General features: G+C 32.5%; 1 protein-coding gene across 1 annotated transcript in view; it reads left to right on the forward strand.

The window, feature by feature from the left end:
• The window catches only part of ZBTB41 (zinc finger and BTB domain containing 41), a 54,870-nt gene that overhangs the window by 16,254 nt on the left and 16,500 nt on the right, over nt 1-22,116 (forward strand). The window contains exons 4-8 of the mRNA XM_051998715.1: nt 4,271-4,418; nt 12,324-12,453; nt 18,202-18,297; nt 19,770-19,876; nt 21,198-21,303. Of these exons, the coding sequence (XP_051854675.1) occupies nt 4,271-4,418; nt 12,324-12,453; nt 18,202-18,297; nt 19,770-19,876; nt 21,198-21,303 (587 nt within the window). The remainder of the gene's footprint in view (nt 1-4,270; nt 4,419-12,323; nt 12,454-18,201; nt 18,298-19,769; nt 19,877-21,197; nt 21,304-22,116) is intronic.

Below are 22,116 nucleotides of genomic sequence, written 5' to 3' on the forward strand. Positions count from 1 at the left end.
TACTGCCTTAAGGTTTGCAAAATGCTTTTCATACATTAACTTATTGTATTCTCAAAATCATCTTGTGAAACACTTGGTTTTTTTTCCCCCATCTTATGGGTAAGGAAAAAAACTCATAATTGTATTAGCTTTCAGTTTAAGCTGTAAAGGAGTTGTCCAAGGCTAGAAAAAGTATGAGGTAGAAGAGGTGTTCCTTTCTTCAAGGCCAGCAGTCCTAAAGAATCACAGAATCCCCAATTTTAATAATAGTAATTATAATGTAATGACAATAATAATAATAAATTGCTTTGTAAAGCTTAAAAGTGCTATATAAGTGCTATTTAGCAGTAATAACTAACATTTGTGTAATACTTCAAGCTTTGCAAAGCCTTTGTTTTTTCTCATTTAATCAACTCCTTGTTCTGTGAAATAGGTATTATTATCCCCATTTTACAGATGAAGAAACTGAGATACAGAAGTTAAGTAGTTTGTCCAGGGTCATGAAGCTAGTAATGTCTAAAGCAGAATTATAAGTTTTCATGATTTTGGGTCCAGTATTTTAATGCCACCTCCTTGCCTCAAGCAGCACAGTTAAATAATGGTCATCCAACATTTACTTAAAAGTAAAATTGGACAATGAGGCAAAACTTATTCTATCCTAAAATGATGATTACACTTTGAGCAATCTTAAATCTCTCTCTTTATTCTTTATTCAAGTTGTTCCTCATTCTGCCTTTTGGGACCATATTGAATAAATCTGAGCTCTCATTTATCTGACTGTCTTTTTGTTTCTTGGAGGTGGCTATCGTAATACCTCTAGTCTTCTTGCTGAACATCCCCTCTTAACTTTAGTCAGTTTGCACATGGTATGAGAACATTCACTAGCCTGCTTGATCTGTCATACTCTCATAACCATCCAGCTTACAGTGGCACAGTTGAACACAGTACTGCGGATGGGGGCCAGTCATGGCAGAGTATAGATGAAATGTTACTTCATTTTTGGGAGATGTGACTGATTTAATGCAGCCTAAGAAAGCTTTAGCTTTTTTTGGCTGGCTTGTCCTGTTGCTTGTTCATAAAGAAATTGTAGTTGCACTAACTTTTTTTCAGTTGAACCTGTTATAGAACCTATAGTTCTTCTGTCTTATATTTTTAAAGGCGATTTATAACCTTTATATGTATGATTTGAAATTTACTAGAAATAAATGTAATCTTATTTTATTTGGCCTGCTTCTCTTTCATGTCTTACTGCTCTTATCTACTAACAAGTCATGGCACTCTTCTGTGCTGTTTTGTTTAATGATGTCTTCAATTTGTAGAGATTCAGTTATCATCTCTGCACTGATGATTCCTATATCTACTCTTCTAGCCTTAATTTCTTCTGACCTCCAGTTTTGATGTATGGCCTAACTGCCTATTATGTCTTGAACTGGTAGTACTGCAGACATCTTAACCTCAGCGTATGTCTAAGACTAAATTTGTTATTTTTCTTCTCAAATCCTCCCTTCTTTCACATTTTCCCATTGCATCATCATCCCATTCATAGATTTGCAAACTTGATTTTGTTCTTGACTTCTCATAATTTTTCACTTTCTTTACTGTGCATTGCTTAGTCCAGCTGATCTTTATAGCATTTTTCATGTAAGACTCTTTCTTCCCTGACACTACTACTATCTTACCACTCCAAATTGCAACATCCTGCAGAGAGCATGCCACAAGTCTCTCTCTACCCTAGTCTATGCTTTACTTGGCTGTCAAAGTGATCTTCTTAAAGCCCATCATTTTATTTCTGTACTAACAAACCCTAGAACTCCCTTTTTCTTCCTGGATTAAATGTAAAATCCCTTGCTTGACATTCTAAAACCCTCATAACTGCCTTTTTCCTCACTCTTATATCTTTCTTCTTTTTGTGATACAGTGACAATAGGCTTCCTTTTTTGTTGCTCAGACACGACACTATTTTCCCACTTGTTCATTTTCACTGATTATTTCTCAGTATCCTAGAATTCTATACTGCCTGGCCTTCCTAGTATCCTTAAAATCCCACAATTTATAGGACATCTTTCCCAATTATCTTAATTCCAGTGCTTTGTCTGTTAATTATTTCCAATTTATCTTCTGTGTAGTTTGTTTGGATGTAGTTGTTTACATGTTGACTCCCCTTTTAGCCTTTTTTTTTTTTTGTATTTCTTTTGTTTTAATCCAGTGCTTGGCACATAGTAGGTGCTTAATGATTGCTTATTGACAGATGTTTTAGCTTTAGATTAGAATTCAGTGTTTGAATTCTGACTTCTACATACATCCATTGTGTTAGTTATGGATGAGAAAGTTTGGATTCTTTATAAAGGGCTTGTTAGACTAGAATCTTTGTCTCAATCTTCCACAGTATCTGTCTCACCTGTCTCTTCTATTTTTTCCTGGTTTAGACTTAAATTAACCTTTTTCTGATCGGTTTATTAAACTAGCCTCCCATATCCTTCTGATACATTAATCTGAATGTAAAGTTTTCATGACTCCCTTGCTTAAAAATCTTCAGTGACTTCCACTCTTTCCTGAATAAAGTTCAAATTCCCTGGCTTGGCATTTAAAGCTCAATATATAAAGCTCAATTTTTTTTTTTTTTTTTTTACTGATATTTATCCTAGTCTCTTAAGTACTATCTAAATTGAGGTAATCATCGTACTATATATTTAAATCTCGGTTGATTTTTCCTTCTTCATACCATTCTCTATTATCTGTGAGTTTTAATAAATTCTAATCCTTTTCCCTATATCTGGAATTCCCATGCCTCTCTCCATTTTTGGAATTCCTCTTCATCTTCCTAGTTCTAATTGAAATGCATCTTCACAAAAGTTTCTCTTTATTCCCTTAGTTCAGTATAATCTCTTTCTCTTTTGAAATATCCTCTCGATTTGTACCTTTTTTGTGTCCTAACGGTGTGTCCGCATACATGTAAGTGTATGTATATACTTATATATATGTTTCATATGTAATACTTTGTATTATAGTTATTGCACATGTCATTTTTTTTTGTTGTTCCTTGAAGCCAAAATTTAAAATATTTTCTGTTTTTATCTCTTTAACATAGTATCTTGCACAGTGGGAGAGGGGGAGAGAGAGAGAGAGAGATTAAGCCTGTAATTTCAATTATAGGGAACCTTCAGATGAGGGAACACTCTTGATCAGTGCAGGTTGATATATTGTCTCCATCCTATTTAGCCTTACTGAGTTATCTGATGTGGGATTTGAACCTAGCCCTTGATAGTTTTGAGGCTAACTATATATTCTTTAGCATGTAGTATGCAATTATTTGTTGAATGAATGAATATGTAGCATGGCTTAAATCTAAAAGGAAAAGATGGGCTTGATATTGAACTGGATTTTGCTTCTAATAATTTGGAGACTAAAGCTGTTACTTTTGTTCAGCACTAGAATGCAGCAATAGTCATGTGCAGACTTTGTGGTGGGCTCTTTTCTATAAGAACTTTTTTCTGGAAATAAGAGTTACTTATTAATTTATTTTATTTGCATAAGATCAGTCTTACTTTCTATAAGCAATTCTCTTAATTGCTTAAAAATTTGACTTCCACATTTAAAGAATTAAAAAAAAAACAATAAATATTTGTTAAAAAAAAAGTTTAAACAGCAGTTTAAAAGTTATATGGTGGTTTTGTTAGTGGTTCCTTTCTTAAATAATCAGTAAACATTAAGTACCTTTTATTTGCCAAGTACTGTACTGAACACCTTAGTGCAAACTAAAGTAAAAGTTATTCTCTATCCTTTCATATTTAACAGGGTAAAAGAAGAAGCCATATATGCCGTGCATAGTATATTGGGCCCTCAGTCAGTTGGATAATAATTCATTTTATACTTAATCCATTGTAGTGGTTTAAAATTTTATCATTTTAATGGAAGGCAACATGATATATTGGATAGAAAGCTGGCCTCAAATGTCTTCAAGCCCTATTTTTGATGCAGATTGGCTGTTTGATCTTGTGAAAATCACTCCTCAGTATTCTAGGCTACTCTCTAAGATTATAAGCTATTGACAGGCTATCAGGCTGCTTTAATAGAGAGAATTTTCTTACTCTGTGGAGTTCTCTCTTACAATGTAAGTACAGGTCCATTCCCTAACCTATCATGTAAAAGTTATTCTTTTGTGCTGTGCATTATCTTTCAAAATCTTTTCCGTAGGAACTTAGACTGAAAAAAAATTATTTTGCTTATGACTTGTTTTCCTTATTATTTAATTTTGATACTAGAATATTTTATTTGAAAATGTCCTTTTTAGATTTGTAAGAAGTCATTTACTCGAAGACCACACTTGGAGGAACATATGATTCTTCATTCTCAAGACAAACCTTTTAAGTGCACCTATTGTGAAGAACATTTCAAGTCACGATTTGCACGGTTAAAACACCAAGAAAAGTTTCACCTGGGTATGTAAATCACTGTTAGTAACCAGTGATCTTAGCAGAAGCTATTACATGCGCCATTACTCCCTTGATAACTAGAATAAAATATACTTTATTTAAACATTTTTCTTTTACAAAAGTTTAGTATTTTATATTTACCCCAATTTTATATAAAAACAATTTTAGCATTCCTCCCCCATCCTCAGATTTAGTTCCAAATTCTTTGTCTGTTCTTCTCTCCCCCCATCGAGAAGGTAAGTAATTTGACATAGATTATACTTATGTAGTCATGAAAACATATATCCATGTGCTATGAAAGAAAACAGACTAGAAAGAAAAATAAAGAAACTAAAGAAGTATGCTTTGATCTGTGTTCAGACTCCCATCAGTTCTTTCTTTGGAGAGGAATAACATTTTTATCAAATGTCTTCCAGGATTATATTGGATTACTGTATTACTGAAATAACTAAGGTATTTACAGTTGATCATTATACAGTATTGCTGTTATTATATGCATTGTTCTCCTAGTTATATTCATTTCACTTTGCATGAGTTCATATGTTTTCCCTAGGTTTTTTTTGAGAGCGTCCTGATTATCATTTCTTAAAGAACAATAGTATTCCATCACAATCATATACAGTAACTTGTTCTACCATTTCCTAATTGATGAACATTCTCTCAATTTCCAGTTTTTTGCCACCACTAAATGAGCTACTTTAAATATTTTTGTACATATACATCTTTTTCTTTTTTGTTTTTTACCTCTTTGAGAAACAGACCTAGTAGTGACCTAGTAGACTTTCGCTTGATCAAAGAGTATGTATAATTTTATAGCAATTTGTAGAATAATATGCTTTAACATATTAATAGATTTGGGCTATTCTCCCATCAGCACAGATTGCAACTTGTTAATACTTTCTGATTTTTAAAAATCTTGATGCTTTTTCATAGTCTTTCTGAGGAAAATTTATGTAACTTACTAGAAGCTTTTTTATAGATCTATTTACATTTTATAGGTACTGGAGAACCCTTTGGCTGTTCATCTGCTATTATCCCTTGCTGTTGATAAATGATTGGCAATCTGTTTTAGTGTATTTTCAGATTAATTTTGTAAATAGGTGAGCAATCTAAATGACAATTTGATTATTTTATTTGCTGATGTTAATTGAAACCTGTTTTTATTAGTTTATTGAAAGTTCAGTGTCCCAATTGAATAATTTAGTATTTCAGGGGAACCATTTTTTTCATCATTATGTACTAATGCAGCCAATTGGAGTCCCTCTAAGCTTCATTCATGTAATGTCTTATAGTTAGCCTCATTTAAAAAAAAAAACAATTAAAAGGACAGTGAAGACCAGGCTTGACCACAGATCATATTTTAAAAACCTAAAGATTCCAAGACAGAGATTAAATAAATTGTGTATCATTCCTTCTACCTAGCATAGGAGTCTATATACAGTTGGTACTCCATAAATAGTTACTGAATTTTTTAGTCAAAAGATCTAATAGATTACACTAATGCAAACTCAATCTGATCAATTTAAAAACTAATTCACTCTTAGACTGAATTATTTCAGTCTAAATTTATTATTTGACTTTTGTCCATATCTGTAAAAATATAATTTTTAGATTGTTCATCTTCACTTAACATAAGTAGGCTTTTCTGGCCACATGTCTACCATGCATCTTTCAGTTGCTCTTTGGGTCATTTTTTATTCATTTGGAATGTTTTGAGAATAACATTACGTGTATGTGTGGTTTTTAGAGAGGAAGGAAAAAAATGAGCATTTATTAGATGCTCAATGCGATGCTAAGTATTTTATAAATTTTATCTCATTTGATTCTCATACAAACTCTGAGAAACAGGTGCCCCCGTTTTACAGTTGAGGAAACTGAGGGAATTAGCAGTTAAGTGGCTGCTTCAGTGTCACTCAGGAAATGTCTGATATCAGATGAACAGATCTTCCTGACTTCACACTGGCCCAGCAGTCCATCTGTTGTGCCATTTAGTTATTTCCAGAGAGATATATAAAAGAGCAAAGTCTTTTAGAACCTGTTACTTCATCATCTTGCTATATGGTAGAATGAGATCTTTCAATTTCATTTCTGAAACGTCTTTGTTATTAGAAAGTTTGTTATTCTATGAAATTTAAGCTAGTTTTTTTTTTAGCTTTTAGTTGGATTTATTGCTGTCTTGTGCAGCTACATAGAAATCAGTTACCAGTTCTCAGAAATTTTAATGCTGTTGCTTTGTATTTTTCCTTGTTTACCTCAGAAATATTTTCAGTATTACTAGTACTCACTCAGCTCAGCATTACTATTTATAATTCACATGATATCACTTCAGGTTTGGGGGAAAAACACTATTTTTGAAATTTCTTTGTTTTATCATCTTTGAAAATATGAAAAATGTGCTTGTCAGAGCCCAGCATTTGGTGTTCTAGATGTTCCTTGATCAGTAGAAATATGCAGTAGAACTACCTCTCTTGTTATTAACATTATATTATTCAGTCTAAGAGTGAATTAGTTTTTAAATTGATCAGTGTATTAGTGTAATTTATTAGATCTTTTGACTAAAAAATTCAGTACCTACTTATGGAGCACCAACTGTATATAGACTCCTATGCTAGGTAGAAGGAATGATACACAATTTATTTAATCTCTGTCTTGGATTCTTTAGGTTTTTAAAATATGATCTGTGGTCAAGCCTGGTCTTCATTGTCCTTTCAATTTTTTTTTTAAATGAGGCTAACTATAAGATATTACATGAATGAATCTCTTTTGAGCTTAATTTTTTTTTTCCAGATTATTATTCCAGGCCTCTTATACCTTGATTATGTTTTTCTCTCTATTTTCTGGCCTCCTCAAATTTAGTAATATATTGCCTTCATTGAAAAGCCATTCTACAGATTGTTCTCTTTCATCACCACTCTCTAATCTTAAGTCTTTCTGTCTTTTTTTTTTTTTTTTTTTAGTGGTGGTGGTGGGGGTTGCATATGATTTCTGGATCTATTATCTGTCTTGATCTCCAGTCTTTTATCTCCAACTGCTTGTGAGATACCTCTGATGGGGTAGCCTGTAGATAATTCAAAATCAGCCTATCCAAAATAGGATGATTCGGTTTTCCCTAAAACCTTTCTCCCCTTCCTAACTTATGTTATCCTTGAGAACTCCACCATTTTTCTGATAAACCAAGCTCACAATTTATGTGTCAGCTTTAACTCCTGTGTCACACTAATCTCATGTAACAAATCTGTTAATCAGTTTTATCACTACTACATTTATATGTCCCCTTTTTTCTCATGATCTGTGGTCAAGCCCAGGCTTCACTCCTATACTTGGTCAGTTGATTTTTTTAAAGGACAGATATGACATTACATGAATAAATCCTTGTTTAAACAATGACTACCCTAGTATAGGCTCTCATTTAATTTCTAGACAGAGTAATTCCATCTCAAGTTTCTACCTATTCCAGTCTAACTTATGCCAAAATGATTTTCCTAAAGTTCAGGTCTGACTATTTTTCATCCCATCCCTGAATCACTTAAACTCCACTATCTAATTATTGCTTCTAGAATTAAATATAAAATCTGTTTGGCATTTAAAACTGTTCCCAGAGACCAGAAAAGATGAGAGAGTAGGAGGAAGTCATTTAGCCTAGCTTTCCTATAGCTGTTCTAGCAGAGGTTTTAGAAGAGCAACAGACCAAGTATTGATTAAGAAATCTAAGAAGAAATTACAGTTAGTAAGCTTTCTAGCCCCAGATCATAAATTCATCTCATAGGCAAATTACCAGTACAGGAACTGTGGAACAGAAGCAGCCCCTAATTGTAGATTAAATCCTTAGTTTGTGATTATAGGGCTGTTGCTCTTATATCAAGAGTTAATTTCTGCTTTTAGTAATTTAGAACAGGTAAGCAGCAGTTCTTTCATTCTCAGAGTGTCTTCTTCCACTGTACTTGATGAGGATTTAGCCAGCAACTCTTGACTGGAACTTACCCCAACAAGTGTGAATTTATGTTGTCTAAATTTAAATTGGATCCTGGAAAGCCCAGGAACGCAGTCTATTGATCATTCTGCAGAGGACCTACTGATACTTGAGCTTCCTTTGATTTTTGAAGAACACAGAACATTCAGTATCCAGAGAAAGCAAAAGCAGGACTCCAGATAACATTCATTAGGATTATATAAAGAATATATATAAAGAAAACATAGTCCCATTATTAGTTATAGGGCCTGACCCTACCATGAAATCTCAAATCTGATAAGTAAAGTTGGGTTAATGAATTAAAAAAAAAAAAAAAGATAAAGAGTTGTTATGGTGTCTGAGATGCCCAGGGCATAAATCCCGAAGATTATAACTTCAAAACACATAGAAGCAGAAGCAGAAGCAGAAGCAGAAGAAGAAGAAGAAGAAGAAGAAGAAAAAGAAGAAGAAGAAGAAGAAGAAGAAGAAGAAAAAGTTGGCCACAAGGTCAATTATAATTCCTATGAAAACTGAAGTTTTTTTTTTTAAGTTAAAAATAATATAAATGAAATGAGAATGTTAGAAGAAGGATGTAGAAAATTAATGCATTTTTTAGAGAAAGGCTTGGAGAGTGAAATATTAAAACAAAGTCTAAAGTTTTCAAAAATAAAAAGTAAGGTATTGTTCATCAAAAACAGTTAACGTAGAAGACCTTGTTCAATTCTATTAGTCATGTCCAACTCTCAGTGACCTCATTTATGGTTTTCTTGGCAAAGCTACTGGAGCGATTTGCCATTTTCTTTTCTTGATTATTTTAAAGATGAGGAAATTAAGACAAACAGGGTTAAGGAGCTCTCCCAACATCACACAGCTAACTATCTGAGGCTGGTTTTGGATTCAGTTCTTTCTGACCCCATTCCCAGACTTCTATTACTCTGTCACCTAGTTGTCTAGAAAACAGATTAAAAATTGTTGAACTCCTCAAAAATTAAGATGAAATATGAATACAGATTCACTTTTTGAAGAAATATGAAAACTATCTTGCTATATTAGAACAGGAGGGAAAAGTGAAAATAGAATTCATTCATCATCTCCTAAAAGAAACCTCCCAATGAACTATCCTCAAGAATGTCATAGCCAAAATCAACAGCTTCTAGGTTTAAAAATAAAAAAAGTACTGCAAGTTAACAAGAAAGATAAATTTTGAATGTCAAGAAGCTATATAGTTAGTATCAGACAAGATTTAGTAGTTATCACTTTGACAAAAGGAGAGAGTATGGACTATGTTAATTCAAAAATTCAAAAAGATTTAGACTTAAAACAAAAAAAATACATAAAAAGATAAATGAAAAGGCAATTACATAAGGATGAAGTTTGCATTATTTCCATTTTAATGGAGGGTGTGATGATGAAAGTGTCTTCTCAGAACTTCTGTTGTCAGGGTTCATAGGCAGTCAAATAACATAAATAGCCTAGTAGTTTTTGTATTGATTATCTTAATAGAAGAGAGAAGGAAAAAAAGATACCTTAGGGAAGAATAGAGGAGAGGAAACTTATTTTACATAAGGTAAATGGAAGTAGAAACCTATGGAAGAATGGAGAGAAGGGTGTCTTTTGAATCTACTTTCATGTTAATTGGGCAAAAGAGTGTAGAACACACAGTTTGTTGAAGAAATGTACTTATTCAAAAGGGAAGAGAGAAGAGGAAAAAGCAGGAGTGAATACACATATAGTGCCTAGTATGTACCAGTATAGTATGAACTATGCTAAGTGCTTTGAAAATATCTCATTTGATCTTGACAACAACATGATGCAAGTTGAAATGATTATCGGTCATAAGCAGAAGAAACCATACATTTAAAGGGGATCATGAAATAGATTTAGCAGGGGGAAAAAGGTAAATTTTTTGGACATTTGTTTTGCTGAACTATGCATCTATATTATAAGAAGCTTGTGTGTGTGTGTGTGTGTGTGTGTGTGTGTGTGTGTGTGTGTGTTTTAAAATAGGTGATAATGATAAAGAAGGAAAATGATAAATGTTAGAAGGATTGTGGGAAAATTTGGACATTAATGCACTGTTAGTAAAGTTGTGATCTGATCCAAGAGAGCAGTTTATAGCTATGCACAGAGGGCTGTAAAACTGTGCGTGTATTCTTTGATCTAGCTAGGTCTGTATCCCAGAGACAGAAAAAGAAAAGGGAAAAAAGGTCTATTTTTAGAAAAATATTTTTTTCTACTCTTTTTTGTGGTGGCAAAGAATTGGAAATTGAAGGGATGTACATCATTTGGAGAATGGCTAACAAATTGTAGTGTATGAAGGTAATAGAATACTATTGTGCTATAAGAAATGAATTGCAGAATGTTTTCAGAGAAACCTGGTCTTACTTGAATTGGTGCAAAGTAAAAAAAGCAGAATAAGAATAATAGTGCGTACAGAAATGGTAGTATATGAAGATCAACTATGAATGACTTATTTATTCTCAGCAATACAGTGATCTAGGACAATTCCAAAGGACTCATGATGAAAAATGCTATCCACCTCCAGAGAAAGAACTGAGAATATCAAGGCAGAGGGAAGCAAACTGTTTTTCACTTAATTTTTTGTTGTTGTTATTTTATTTTTTTTTTGGGGGGGGGGGTTCTGCATTTTCTTCACAACATAACTAATGTGGAAATATGTTTTGCATAGTTGTACATGTATAATTATACCAAATTGAATGCCATTTCAGAGAAGAGGGAAAGAGAGAATTTGGAACTTGAAATTTAAAAAAAAAAAAAAAGAAAGAAAAAGGTTAAATAAAAATTAAAAAAAAAATTCATTGGAAATCCCCTCCCTCCCCCCAAAAAATTAAGTAGGAATGTGTGTGGTGAAGTAAATGTTTAATTGAAAATATTTAATTTTAAAAAATCTCTTACAACCTTTCTCATTTTTATATTTCTAGTCTTATACTCCATTTTCCTCCAAGTATTTTGTAATTCATCAAACTCTATTATTCTATACATTCTGTTCTCTAGATAGTCACTTCAGAATAAGCTTCTTGCTATTTCTTCCACTCTATCTACCTTCTCTGTGTCTCCTCAAAAGGTATCTCTCATATCTGGAATGTTCTTTCTCTTTGCCTCTATTACCTGGCTTCTCAGACCTGGCTTCTCAGACTTCTTTCAAGTCCCACCTTTTATAAGTGGTCTTTCCTGTTCATCTTTATCAAATTCTTCCTACCTCACTCATCTTCATTACTACTTGAACCTTCCTTCTGTAGGATTATCTACCATCTAATTTGTATTTATTCTGTAGGTACATAGCTATATATGTATTGTCTCCCCCATTAAAATGTAGACTTATTGAGTATGGAAATCTTCAATTTTTCCTTTTTAAAATATTTAGTACTTAGCAAAATATATGGCACATCATGAGTGCTTAATAAATGCATTGCTGAATGATAGATCCACAATCCTGCAGCATGCCATTAGATACCTCCTTTTTATTGACATTGATGCTTCTATACTCTGTTATTCTATACATTCTCTACTCTAGATAGTCACTTCAGAATAAACTTCTAATTTGTGTATCATTTTGTTGTTTTTTGTAAGTATATTTCCTAGCACCTAGCACAGTGCTTTGGCAGTAAGTAGTCTCTTAATAATTTACCAAAATATGTTAAAATCAAGTCACTAGACATTTTTCCAACAAAAATAATCATAAGTATTTTAAAAATTGAAATTGTAAAAAAGAAATGATTTTTAAATTTTTTTTCCTTAAAGCCAGAGCAATGATTTAAATTACCAGCATTCTTTGAAAACATTAACTTTATTTCTGTTAATAAAAGACTTAAAATTTTTTTATGTATTTTATTCCAGCTCTCCATCCTACCTTTTCCCTTCCCTTATACAAAGGTTCACCTGCTTTAGAATCCTTTTACTTAACTTGAATAAATACATTTTCCTTTCTTTTTCTATTTTAGGTCCATTTCCATGTGATATCTGTGGTCGCCAATTCAATGACACTGGAAATTTGAAACGACATATAGAATGTACTCATGGTGGAAAGAGAAAATGGACTTGTTTTATATGTGGAAAATCAGTAAGAGAAAGGTGAGGTGTTATCCAGAGACTTCCCCTCAAGTTGATATTATGATAATCAGAAAAATACTGTTAATGGTTATTTGAAAAAAAATGACAAATAACGATCAGCTATAGAAACTTTGTAGGATGTTGAGCAGAGTGGTAAAGAGACAAGATTATATCATGAGCATTGGTTGAAGGAACTGGTATTGTTCAATGTAGAGGAGAGCAAATAATGGAGTATATGATGACTATTTCAGTATTGGAGGGTGTATAATGTAGAAGAGGGACATAAGTTCTCTTTTTCACAGAAGGCAGAGTTAACAGCAGCATTTGGAAATTTCAAAGGCAAATTTAAATTTGATGGAAGGAAAAAAAATACCAAAAGGGCTCTTCAAAAGTGGAATTTGTAACTTCAGGAGGTAGCAGATTCCCCCTTACTAGATTAATGAGTTGGGGAGGAAAGACACTTATTTTGTACTTAGTATCTGCAAAGCATTATGCTTTTCCAGTGTCTTTAAAGAAAAATGGACGATGACTTGGATATGTTGTAAAAAGGAATTCTTATTTAGTTATGAATTGTACTAGACTTTGGAGGCCCTTTCCAACTCAGATTCCATGATTAGCTCCTACTGATTTATGGATTTTTTTTGTCTGAAAACACTTTAATTTTGATAGAATTTCATTCCACTTTTGGACCTTTCTTATTGTTAGTAAAATGTTTCTTATTTGAACCTGAATCCAGTTTCTCAGTAAGCTCAAACTCCTTATATTGCCCTATGGATAGAGCAAATATAATCACTTCCACATGGAAGTGCAATTTCGGGATTTTTTTTTTTTAAATCATTTTCTATTTATTATTAGGATCACAAGATCATAGATCTACAACTGGAAAGGTACCTCAGAAGTCATCTAGTCCAGTCCCCTTATTTGACAGATGAGGAAACTGAGGCCTACAGAAGTTAAGAGACTTGTTCAATGTCACAGGTAGTGTCAGGGGTGGGATTTGAACCCAGGCCTTTTAATTCCAGAGTGCCTGCTCTATTGTTAGTCAATGAACACTCAAAAGTGAAAATTTAAATGAATCTGAATTTGTTATCTTACAAGTCAGTGATAAAAGCATCATAGGATGGATCCCAGGCTTTAGAGTTGAAAGGGAATTTGGAGATGATCTAGCTCATTCTTCATTTTACAGGTGAGAGAAAAAAAAATCCTAAGGAAAAAATTGAACTACCTCAGTAATAGGATTTGATTGGCTACTTTTCCATGATCTAGAATTACATCCTTGTCTCCATTCTAGTATTATGCCTTCTTTAATAGCACCATCTGGTGGCACAGTTTCAATCCTATTGTAATTTCTCTTTATTTATGGAATACAGCTTGTCTTAGAAAAGCTATAAACAGTATCATTGCCCCAGTAGTAACTGAACTGCCATATGGAGTGGCAGAAGTGGCTTCCTAGAAACACTTGCCCTATATCAAACCTTAAGCTGTGGATTGCAATATAACTGAATGTGGAGGTCATGAAATTATGATTTATTATCAGTAAATATTTGATTTGTATACTTATTTTTTAAAAAAACTGTAATCTGTACCTGGGAATGCATAAAAATTTCTCTAGTGGAAAGGGGTTACAAGTGGAAAAAGTTCAAGAAGCCAAGTTTAAAAAGCCTTGCTCTAGATTACTTACGTGGTTTTATGGGTGGATAAAACTCGAAAATTTTGTGACTAAATGACATGTAAGAAGAAATATTTATTCATTGAATACTCATTGTGATCAAGAATAACACTGGTATGATAAACTGGATTGTTTAACCCTTACTCCACATTTTTTTTTCTTAGTTCACTAGTAATGACTGTATTGTTTACATATATTATTGAAATTTGTTTTGATGGAATAGAAAAAGCCCTGGCCGATGAAAAGACTGTTGACTGGCTATAAAAGATAAAGTTTCTAATTTAAGTGGCAATAATAATGATGATAACAGATAATTTTATGTAGTGCCTATTATGTGAGAAGCACTGTACTACACAATTTATAAATATGATCTTATTTGATCCTTTTCATATCCTGTGAGGTTGGTGCTATTAATATCCCCCTTGTATCGATGAAGAAACTGAGATAAACAGATTAAATGACTGACTCCATATATAATAATAAGGTTATGAGGCCATAGTTGAACTCAGGTCTTGCTGATTCCAGGCCCAGTGCTTTCTGTACTCTGTCACTACCTAGCTGCCCAAGAGATAATAGTGTGGTGATTGATAGAGGGACCTTTCTCAATGTTTTTTAAAATGTGAATTCACAGTTCTGGGCCAATAAAAATTGTTGATCAAAAATTTAAAAATTTTCATAATTGCTGTTGATAAATCATTTCTGTATAGACCATATATTCTATAGTAGAATAATTATTGAAGTAGATAATGATGAGAAGAATTTATACTTCTTATGTGTAAATTGAATTTATTAAATCATTTTGCTATTTTAATTAAACTTAGTGGTGCCTTTTCTCTTTGACTATAGTTCTTTCTTTGACATTTTGATATTTGCATACTTTTCTTTCTGTTATGTTTGACTTTACATTTTTGTTTGTTCATTCTGTCTCTGTGCCTCTCCTCCCTTTTTCTTGTTATTCCCTCCACTCCATTCTCTCCTCTGTTTTTTGTCTCCTTTCCCTTTCCCATAAATCTGTTATGAATCTAAATTACTGGGTTTGGATCCAAATGTCAGTAGAAGCTGAATGAATTATTGTTTCTTTAAAAGATCAGATAGTTGCTCACTGAACAGTGGGATCAAAAGAGTAATGAATTTATTATTATGAAAAAGATTCTTTGGTGGAGTTTCCTTGCTCTTTAAGTTTTTTATTTTTTTTTTTTAAACAATTGCTTGCATAAAGGCCTAAACAGCATGGTTATAAAATTTCATTTGATACAAAACACAGGGAATTGGGATAGGATCTAGAAAGATTTTGACAAGTTAAAATAATCTCCAGATTTAAATAAGAATGAATTTAATAAGGATAAACATTTCGATGAGTGATTTTTTTTTTTTTTTTAACTAAAGGAGGACTTTTTTGGTCCTTGAGTAGACAGCCATCATTTGAAAAAGAACTGGGACTTTTAATGGACTAAAAGCTCAAAAAGAGCTGATAGGTGTTGCTGCAGCATTAGATTGCATTATGAATAATATGATTGGTAGAACATACAAATATAATGTATTGCCTTCATTATTTTAGGAAAGATATTGCTAATCTAGAGTCTGATCATGATATTGAAGGATCTCAAAATAATGTCATTTGAAAATTGAAGGAACTGGAGATGTTTATTGTGGAGAATATTATATTTCTTTGCGACATTTTTTGAGATAGTAAGAGGAACATGGAACATCTTCATTGATTAGAAGGACTATCATGTTGGAGGATTATATTTGTCACTGGCCTCATTACAATAGGTTTAGGGAATTGGCTGGGGGGGGGGAGATAGATTTTATCCTAGAGTAAGGAAACACTAAAAGAGCTGTCTAAATGTTGACCAGTTCCCCAGGGCTAAAGTGGATTCCTTCTTATTGAAGGTATTTGAGTAATAGTTGATTAACCCTTGTCAGCATATTATGGCATACTCTCCTGTTCAAGTACAGATAGGAGTAGGTGGCATCTGGAGACCTTAGAACTTTGAGATTCTGTAATTGGTTCCTTGATTCTTTAGATTAAGGAAAATCTTTCTTTAATTATTCTGGATGAAGAATGATTAGGTGGTACTATTGGTTGCATTAATGAATATTGTTCAGTCATTCAGTTATATCTGACTCTTTGTGATCCCCTTGGACCATACTGTCCATAGATTTTCATGGCAAGAATATTCAGATGGTTTTCTTCTCCAGTGGATTAAGTACCTCATAGAGCTTAAGTACCTCACCCAAGGTAATACAGCCAGTAAATATCTGAGGCTAGGTTTGAATTCAAGTCTTTCCTATTTCCAGATCCAGCTCTCTATCCATTGAGCCACCTAGCTGCCTCCTATTAAATAATATACTAACTGTAGGTACAAAACAAACTGGTCAGTATACTATAATTCTGGAAATTCATGCTGTAATTTCAAAAAGGCCCAAATATCTTTTTCCTCAGCACTCACTTGACCCACCCCTTGTCCCACATCTCACCAGGAATCATTACATCTCAATCATTCCTCAAGTACTTTCCATGCCTTTGGAAGGAGAACAGAAAAAGAGCAGAACTTTTCTTCCTTGTTTTCTCCTTCACTTTTCTACTTTGCACATAAAAGTCTAAAATACATGAGTAAATTTCCCTTCAGCCTTTGAATTACAGAGCAGTTTTTTGTTGATACTAATTCCTCCAGTTTAGTACTTCAAACTTTTTTTTTTAATATTAATTTAGACTCCATCAGGGTATATATCTCTTAGATGGTTTTTATGAGTTGCTTTGGCTACACTTAAATAACTTACTCGTTTATAGCAGATGATGATTTTCTTGTACTTGACCAAAATGCTTATTAAATGCTTGTTGACTTATGTGGAAGAAAACATAATAATATTGGAATATATTCTGCAGTTTTAGGATGAAGCCTGCCCAGAAAAATTTAATTTGATATTAACTCATATTCAAGCCATTTTTGACATGAGAATTTCATCTGTGGGTGCAGAGTGTGCCAGAGCCAACTCCTCATCTAGGATTTAGAGTGCAGATTGTTACATTTTTAGTGTGAATTTGATTTATTGTTTTGTTGATTGTATTTAAGAAAGTAGTGAAGCAAATGTCAATAATGAAGATTAAACAAAAAAGTGTGTTGTATGTTTTCATAGCTCATCATTAAACATCAACATACTTCAGTACACACAGAATTTTTAAATAAGAAAAAAAAAGAAAAAAAGATCACAATATATAAAAATAGAGTTGGGGCTAATATTATAGAATTGTAGAATAACCTAGTTGCCATTGCTCCTGAGTTAAATTTGAAGAATTCCCTCTTTTTTAAAATTTTCTTAATCCTTTCTTAAAAAAAGGATGGATGAGTCCTACCTAGTGTAAAGGGCTGAAACTCTGAATAGGTGCCTTGGAATCAGACAACCAAGCACTTAAGGTTAATTACCTGTTGGACAATAACTCTCTTAGCATGTTTGGAATTTCTCTTCTCACAATTAATGCTAGCTCAATGCTTGGGATTAAGAGAATTTTAAGGAGGTAATCGATTAGGGGGTGGAGTGGAGGTGAACAAAGAGAAGGGAGGTTGTGGAAAACTTGTAGAAGTCTTGTCCAGCCCCTTCACTTCTCCCCCCAAAGACTAAGGATTTTGTTTATCCTGACTCAGGCTGATTCTGAGGCCTCTGGGGTTGGGGAGTGGAGGGAGGGGTAATCCGGACCTTACAATCTAGTACCAGGTCTTCGCAATAATGTACCAAGTAAGACCAGAAACAGCTATTTCTGTTTGTTAGCACATTTTCAACTGTAATCTCCCAAATTTTACAGTAATTACTTCAATTAAATGTATCCATAAACTAACCTTTGGTAATGACAATACTAGTATTTGCAGTGGTAGGCAGAAGTGAGGGTTGCTTATTCACTTTTTTACCTGCCTTATTTCATCTTGCTTTGGTACATATGTATGCTTGTTAGGATTCTTTACATGTACTATAACTATTAGCATTATAATCATAATCATAGTTTATGTCAAGATCTTCTTTTCCTCAAACTTAATCTGTAAAACAGAGAGTCTTATCAATTACATTATTAGATGGTATTAAATGATCTTGCATTGTTACAGAACTACTTTAAAAGAACATCTGAGGATTCATAGTGGAGAAAAACCCCATTTGTGTAGTATTTGTGGGCAGAGTTTTCGCCATGGGAGCTCATACAGGTACATACAACTTTTAATGTATGATATAAAATGAAATTGTCATTAGTCTATGTGTGTGTTTTATTTATTTTTGTGTGTGTGTGTGTAATTTTAATATTAACTGCAGGAGAAACTATTTCTTGAGCATTCTATAGGACATGTGTCCTAGATGTATGCATAAGCTCATGAAAGTTGATCAGACTTAAGTTTCATAACTTTGCAATTGTTGATATTGTACTTGTACTTAAATAAATGTGATTTATGAGATATTTTCACATTATTAGAACTTACCGTGTTAAAGATGCATATAATTTCTCATAGATGTGTTTTATATATATACCTATGTATGTGTGCATAGCTAATAAAGCTTTTTCACGTAAAATAAACTTGTAAAATCTTATGTTGTTTGTCTCTGGGTTTTGTGATTTAGTAGATAATGTTGCATTCTAGTATTTACTCCTCATTCTCTTATTTCAATAATTTTCAGAAAATTGTGCTTTGTTTAATCACAATTCATATTTTTGCCTTTTTCATGAGCCTAATCACTATTTACAATTCATTTGTATGAGAAAGTTTTTTGTGGAAAGGAGGGCTGATAAACAGCTAGAAAAAATCTGAAGATAAACATATCTGTGCTTTACTGATACTATTGTAAGAATTTTAAGTCAGCATTTTAAAATTGTTTATCATGTTTTTCATCCTATTTAAAGAAAATAAAAATGATATATTTCAGTTATTTCATCTGTTCACTTTATTTTTTTAATGCTAAAAGTAGTAAAAAAAATTTATTCTAGCAGTTTATGTAATAGGAGTTAGTGCTTCTCTTCCCTCCATAAATCACGGTTGGTTGAAATTTATTAAATAGAGTTTCTCAGATTTTCTGTGATATCTCCTAGCATGTGTATAAAATAAGCCATCTGAAATGTAGTAAAATATGGTTTTTATAAAGACAAATACTTGGAGACGGAGAGAGATACATGGGATTTTATGATAATATAAGTAATGGAAAATATCATTGAAATTTATTAAAATTAAAACCCAGAAATACAGTAAAACATACAATTGGTTTTAAGAGAAGGAACGTGATCATTTTGTATATTATTCAAAAGGAATGTTAATCTCAAAATTTTTTTACTTTACCATTTGGCATATAATATACCATGTAGCTCATAATGTTTACTCATTCTGAGCTTTAAGAGAATCAGTCTTACTTCTGACCATTCTTGCGCTGGTGATAAGGAAGAACCAATTAAAAAATTAGTGGACAGGGTGAAGTAGCCCAGGAAAAGTAGTAGAGGAATGTATAGTAATATTGGAGATAACCTCTAGGAAAAATGGTAGTGACTTTGTACCCAATTGTATGATAGTCACAGATATAAATAACTTGATATGTGTATATTTAAGAGACAACTATATTATTCAGAAATTATTGGTTTTTTTTTTTTACTTTCCCACCAATATAAATTCCTCTCAATATTCACCTTTATATTTAGACTTCACTTGCGAGTCCATCATGATGATAAGAGATATGAATGTGATGAATGTGGAAAAACGTTTATTCGTCATGACCATCTTACAAAACACAAAAAAATACATTCAGGTAGGCAGTATCTTGTAATAATCATTTTTTAAAAAAATTTATAAGACATATGGAAGGGCAATAATATTGTAATTATATATTTGTGATGTCTTTTATCTTTTAAATTGAAGCTATTTTGAATATGACTTCTTACATATTTGAAATATGTTTTAGTATTTTTTTTAAATCTACATTTTAGACATTGATATTTCATGTATTCTACAGGCTTAAGTAGAATACTGCAGTTGGTGATGTCTTAAATGGAAAGGCCAAGATTATACATAATACTTTTAATATATATTGGAGGGATAATTGAGTTCCAGGAGAGATGGGGAGGGGAGGGTAAGATATTTCAAATTTTCATGTCACAGTGAGTGTTGGAAGCCTTCTTTGTGAAAAAGGGTTCTTTTATAGTAACCCTGATCAATTTCAGATCTTCACATTGTATTTATAATTTTCAAACTCTGGGGATTTCTCTCGTATTTTCCTCTCAGATTGATGTTCAGGAAGTGCTAAGAGAGCCAACTCTGTGCGTACAGTAATGGGAGAGAGCGAACTATGAGCACAGTAGAACAGGTGATTATTATTATTATGAACATAATGTACATGTCAAATATGCTATAATCAATAGTTATTCCTCAGAACATTTCCATGAGGTAGGTTGCTATTTGTTATTATCACCACTTATTAGAGATGCTAAAGAACTGGTGATTTCTTCATGCATTTATAGTGGCAGTCCTAGGATTTGATTTCTAAATTCTTAATGCTGTCTTGTGCATTTGGGTCAGGCATGAGTTTTGAAAACCATTATGCCTTAAAATATCAAGAAAGAAAAGATATCTAGAGTTTAATTTCTATTTGTATTTTGGCTCATTGGGAATGTAAGAAATCCCCAAGGGTGAAAAATCATTTTAAAATTAGAATACAAAGATCTGAAAATGTTCAGGTCCCCATTTTCCATGATGTTAATTTATATTTTGTGGTTCTTGATAACCTGAAAAATAATCCATGGGGGTGGAAAACTGAGTTTTGAAGTAATCTCAGTTATCTTGCTCCATTACTTTAAAAGGTGATATTTGGAGTCTCCAAGAGGCTGCCCCTTCTTCTCCAAGTGGGGAGAAGATTCATAACCAGGAAAATAAGCATAAATTCTTGGAAGAAAGAAGTTGTGAGTGAGGAATAGAAGGGAGTATATCCCAGAATAAAAGGTGGCTGAAATTCTGATGCTTTATTTAATTCTCGTCATCTTTCTCATCAACATTGTGATTAAGAAAAACTTTCTGAAAGAACTGAAATGTTTACTGCATTCTAATTATGATTTTCTCTGATTCATTATTTCAAGGTGAAAAAGCTCACCAGTGTGAAGAATGTGGAAAATGTTTTGGCCGCAGGGATCATCTCACTGTTCATTATAAAAGTGTTCATCTTGGTGAGAAAGTGTGGCAAAAGTAAGTAAAAATCTTCAGCTTTTCACAGTGATCACATTAAGTAAGTCAAATTTATTAAATTAAATTGTTCATAAACCTTATTAGCAATAAGTTTAAGCAAACATGTTTTCTGTGTACAAAATACAATAATAAGTGCTTTAAGGAAAATAATGAAGATCAATAGGATACATTCAGAAATTTACACTCTTAATAGAAGAGATTAAGTGTAAAAGACTAAATAAAAGTTTTAAAACCGAAGGAAAATAAAAAGGAAGGCCAGATCAAGACAAAGGACAATTAAAGAAGAATTGTCTTGTGATTTAGGTCTTTAATATGTGATGAAACACCTAATAAATTACAGCAAATGGAAGTTGAAAGTGAGAGCATCTCAGCCAGAGAGAATAGTGTGAGCAATGTCATTGAGAACACACAGATTGTAGGAGTTGGTCATAAGTTGGAAAATAGGCCAGTTTGATTGAACCTATTTTAAGAAATGAGTAGAAAAGAAAGAGGAATAAAAATAAAGTTTGTCAATCTTTTTCTGTTTGTTTTATTTATAGTTTTTAAAAAATAGACAACTAATATTTACATAGCATTTAAGGTTTGCAAAGTGTTTTACATATGATCTCATTTAATTTTCACAACTTTTAAGTAGATATTTTTATCTTATTAAATAAGGAAATTGAAACTAAGAGAAGTTAAATGACTTGTCATTCTGCTAGTGTCTGAGGCAAAATTTGAACACTCACTGTTTAAGTTCAGTGCTTTATTCACTATCCACCTATGTATTTTTTAAAAATTTCATTTTTTCATGGTATTCCTGATCTTTACTAT

The sequence above is a fragment of the Antechinus flavipes genome, chromosome 4 (assembly GCF_016432865.1).
Source record: "Antechinus flavipes isolate AdamAnt ecotype Samford, QLD, Australia chromosome 4, AdamAnt_v2, whole genome shotgun sequence".
Lineage (NCBI taxonomy): Eukaryota > Metazoa > Chordata > Mammalia > Dasyuromorphia > Dasyuridae > Antechinus > Antechinus flavipes.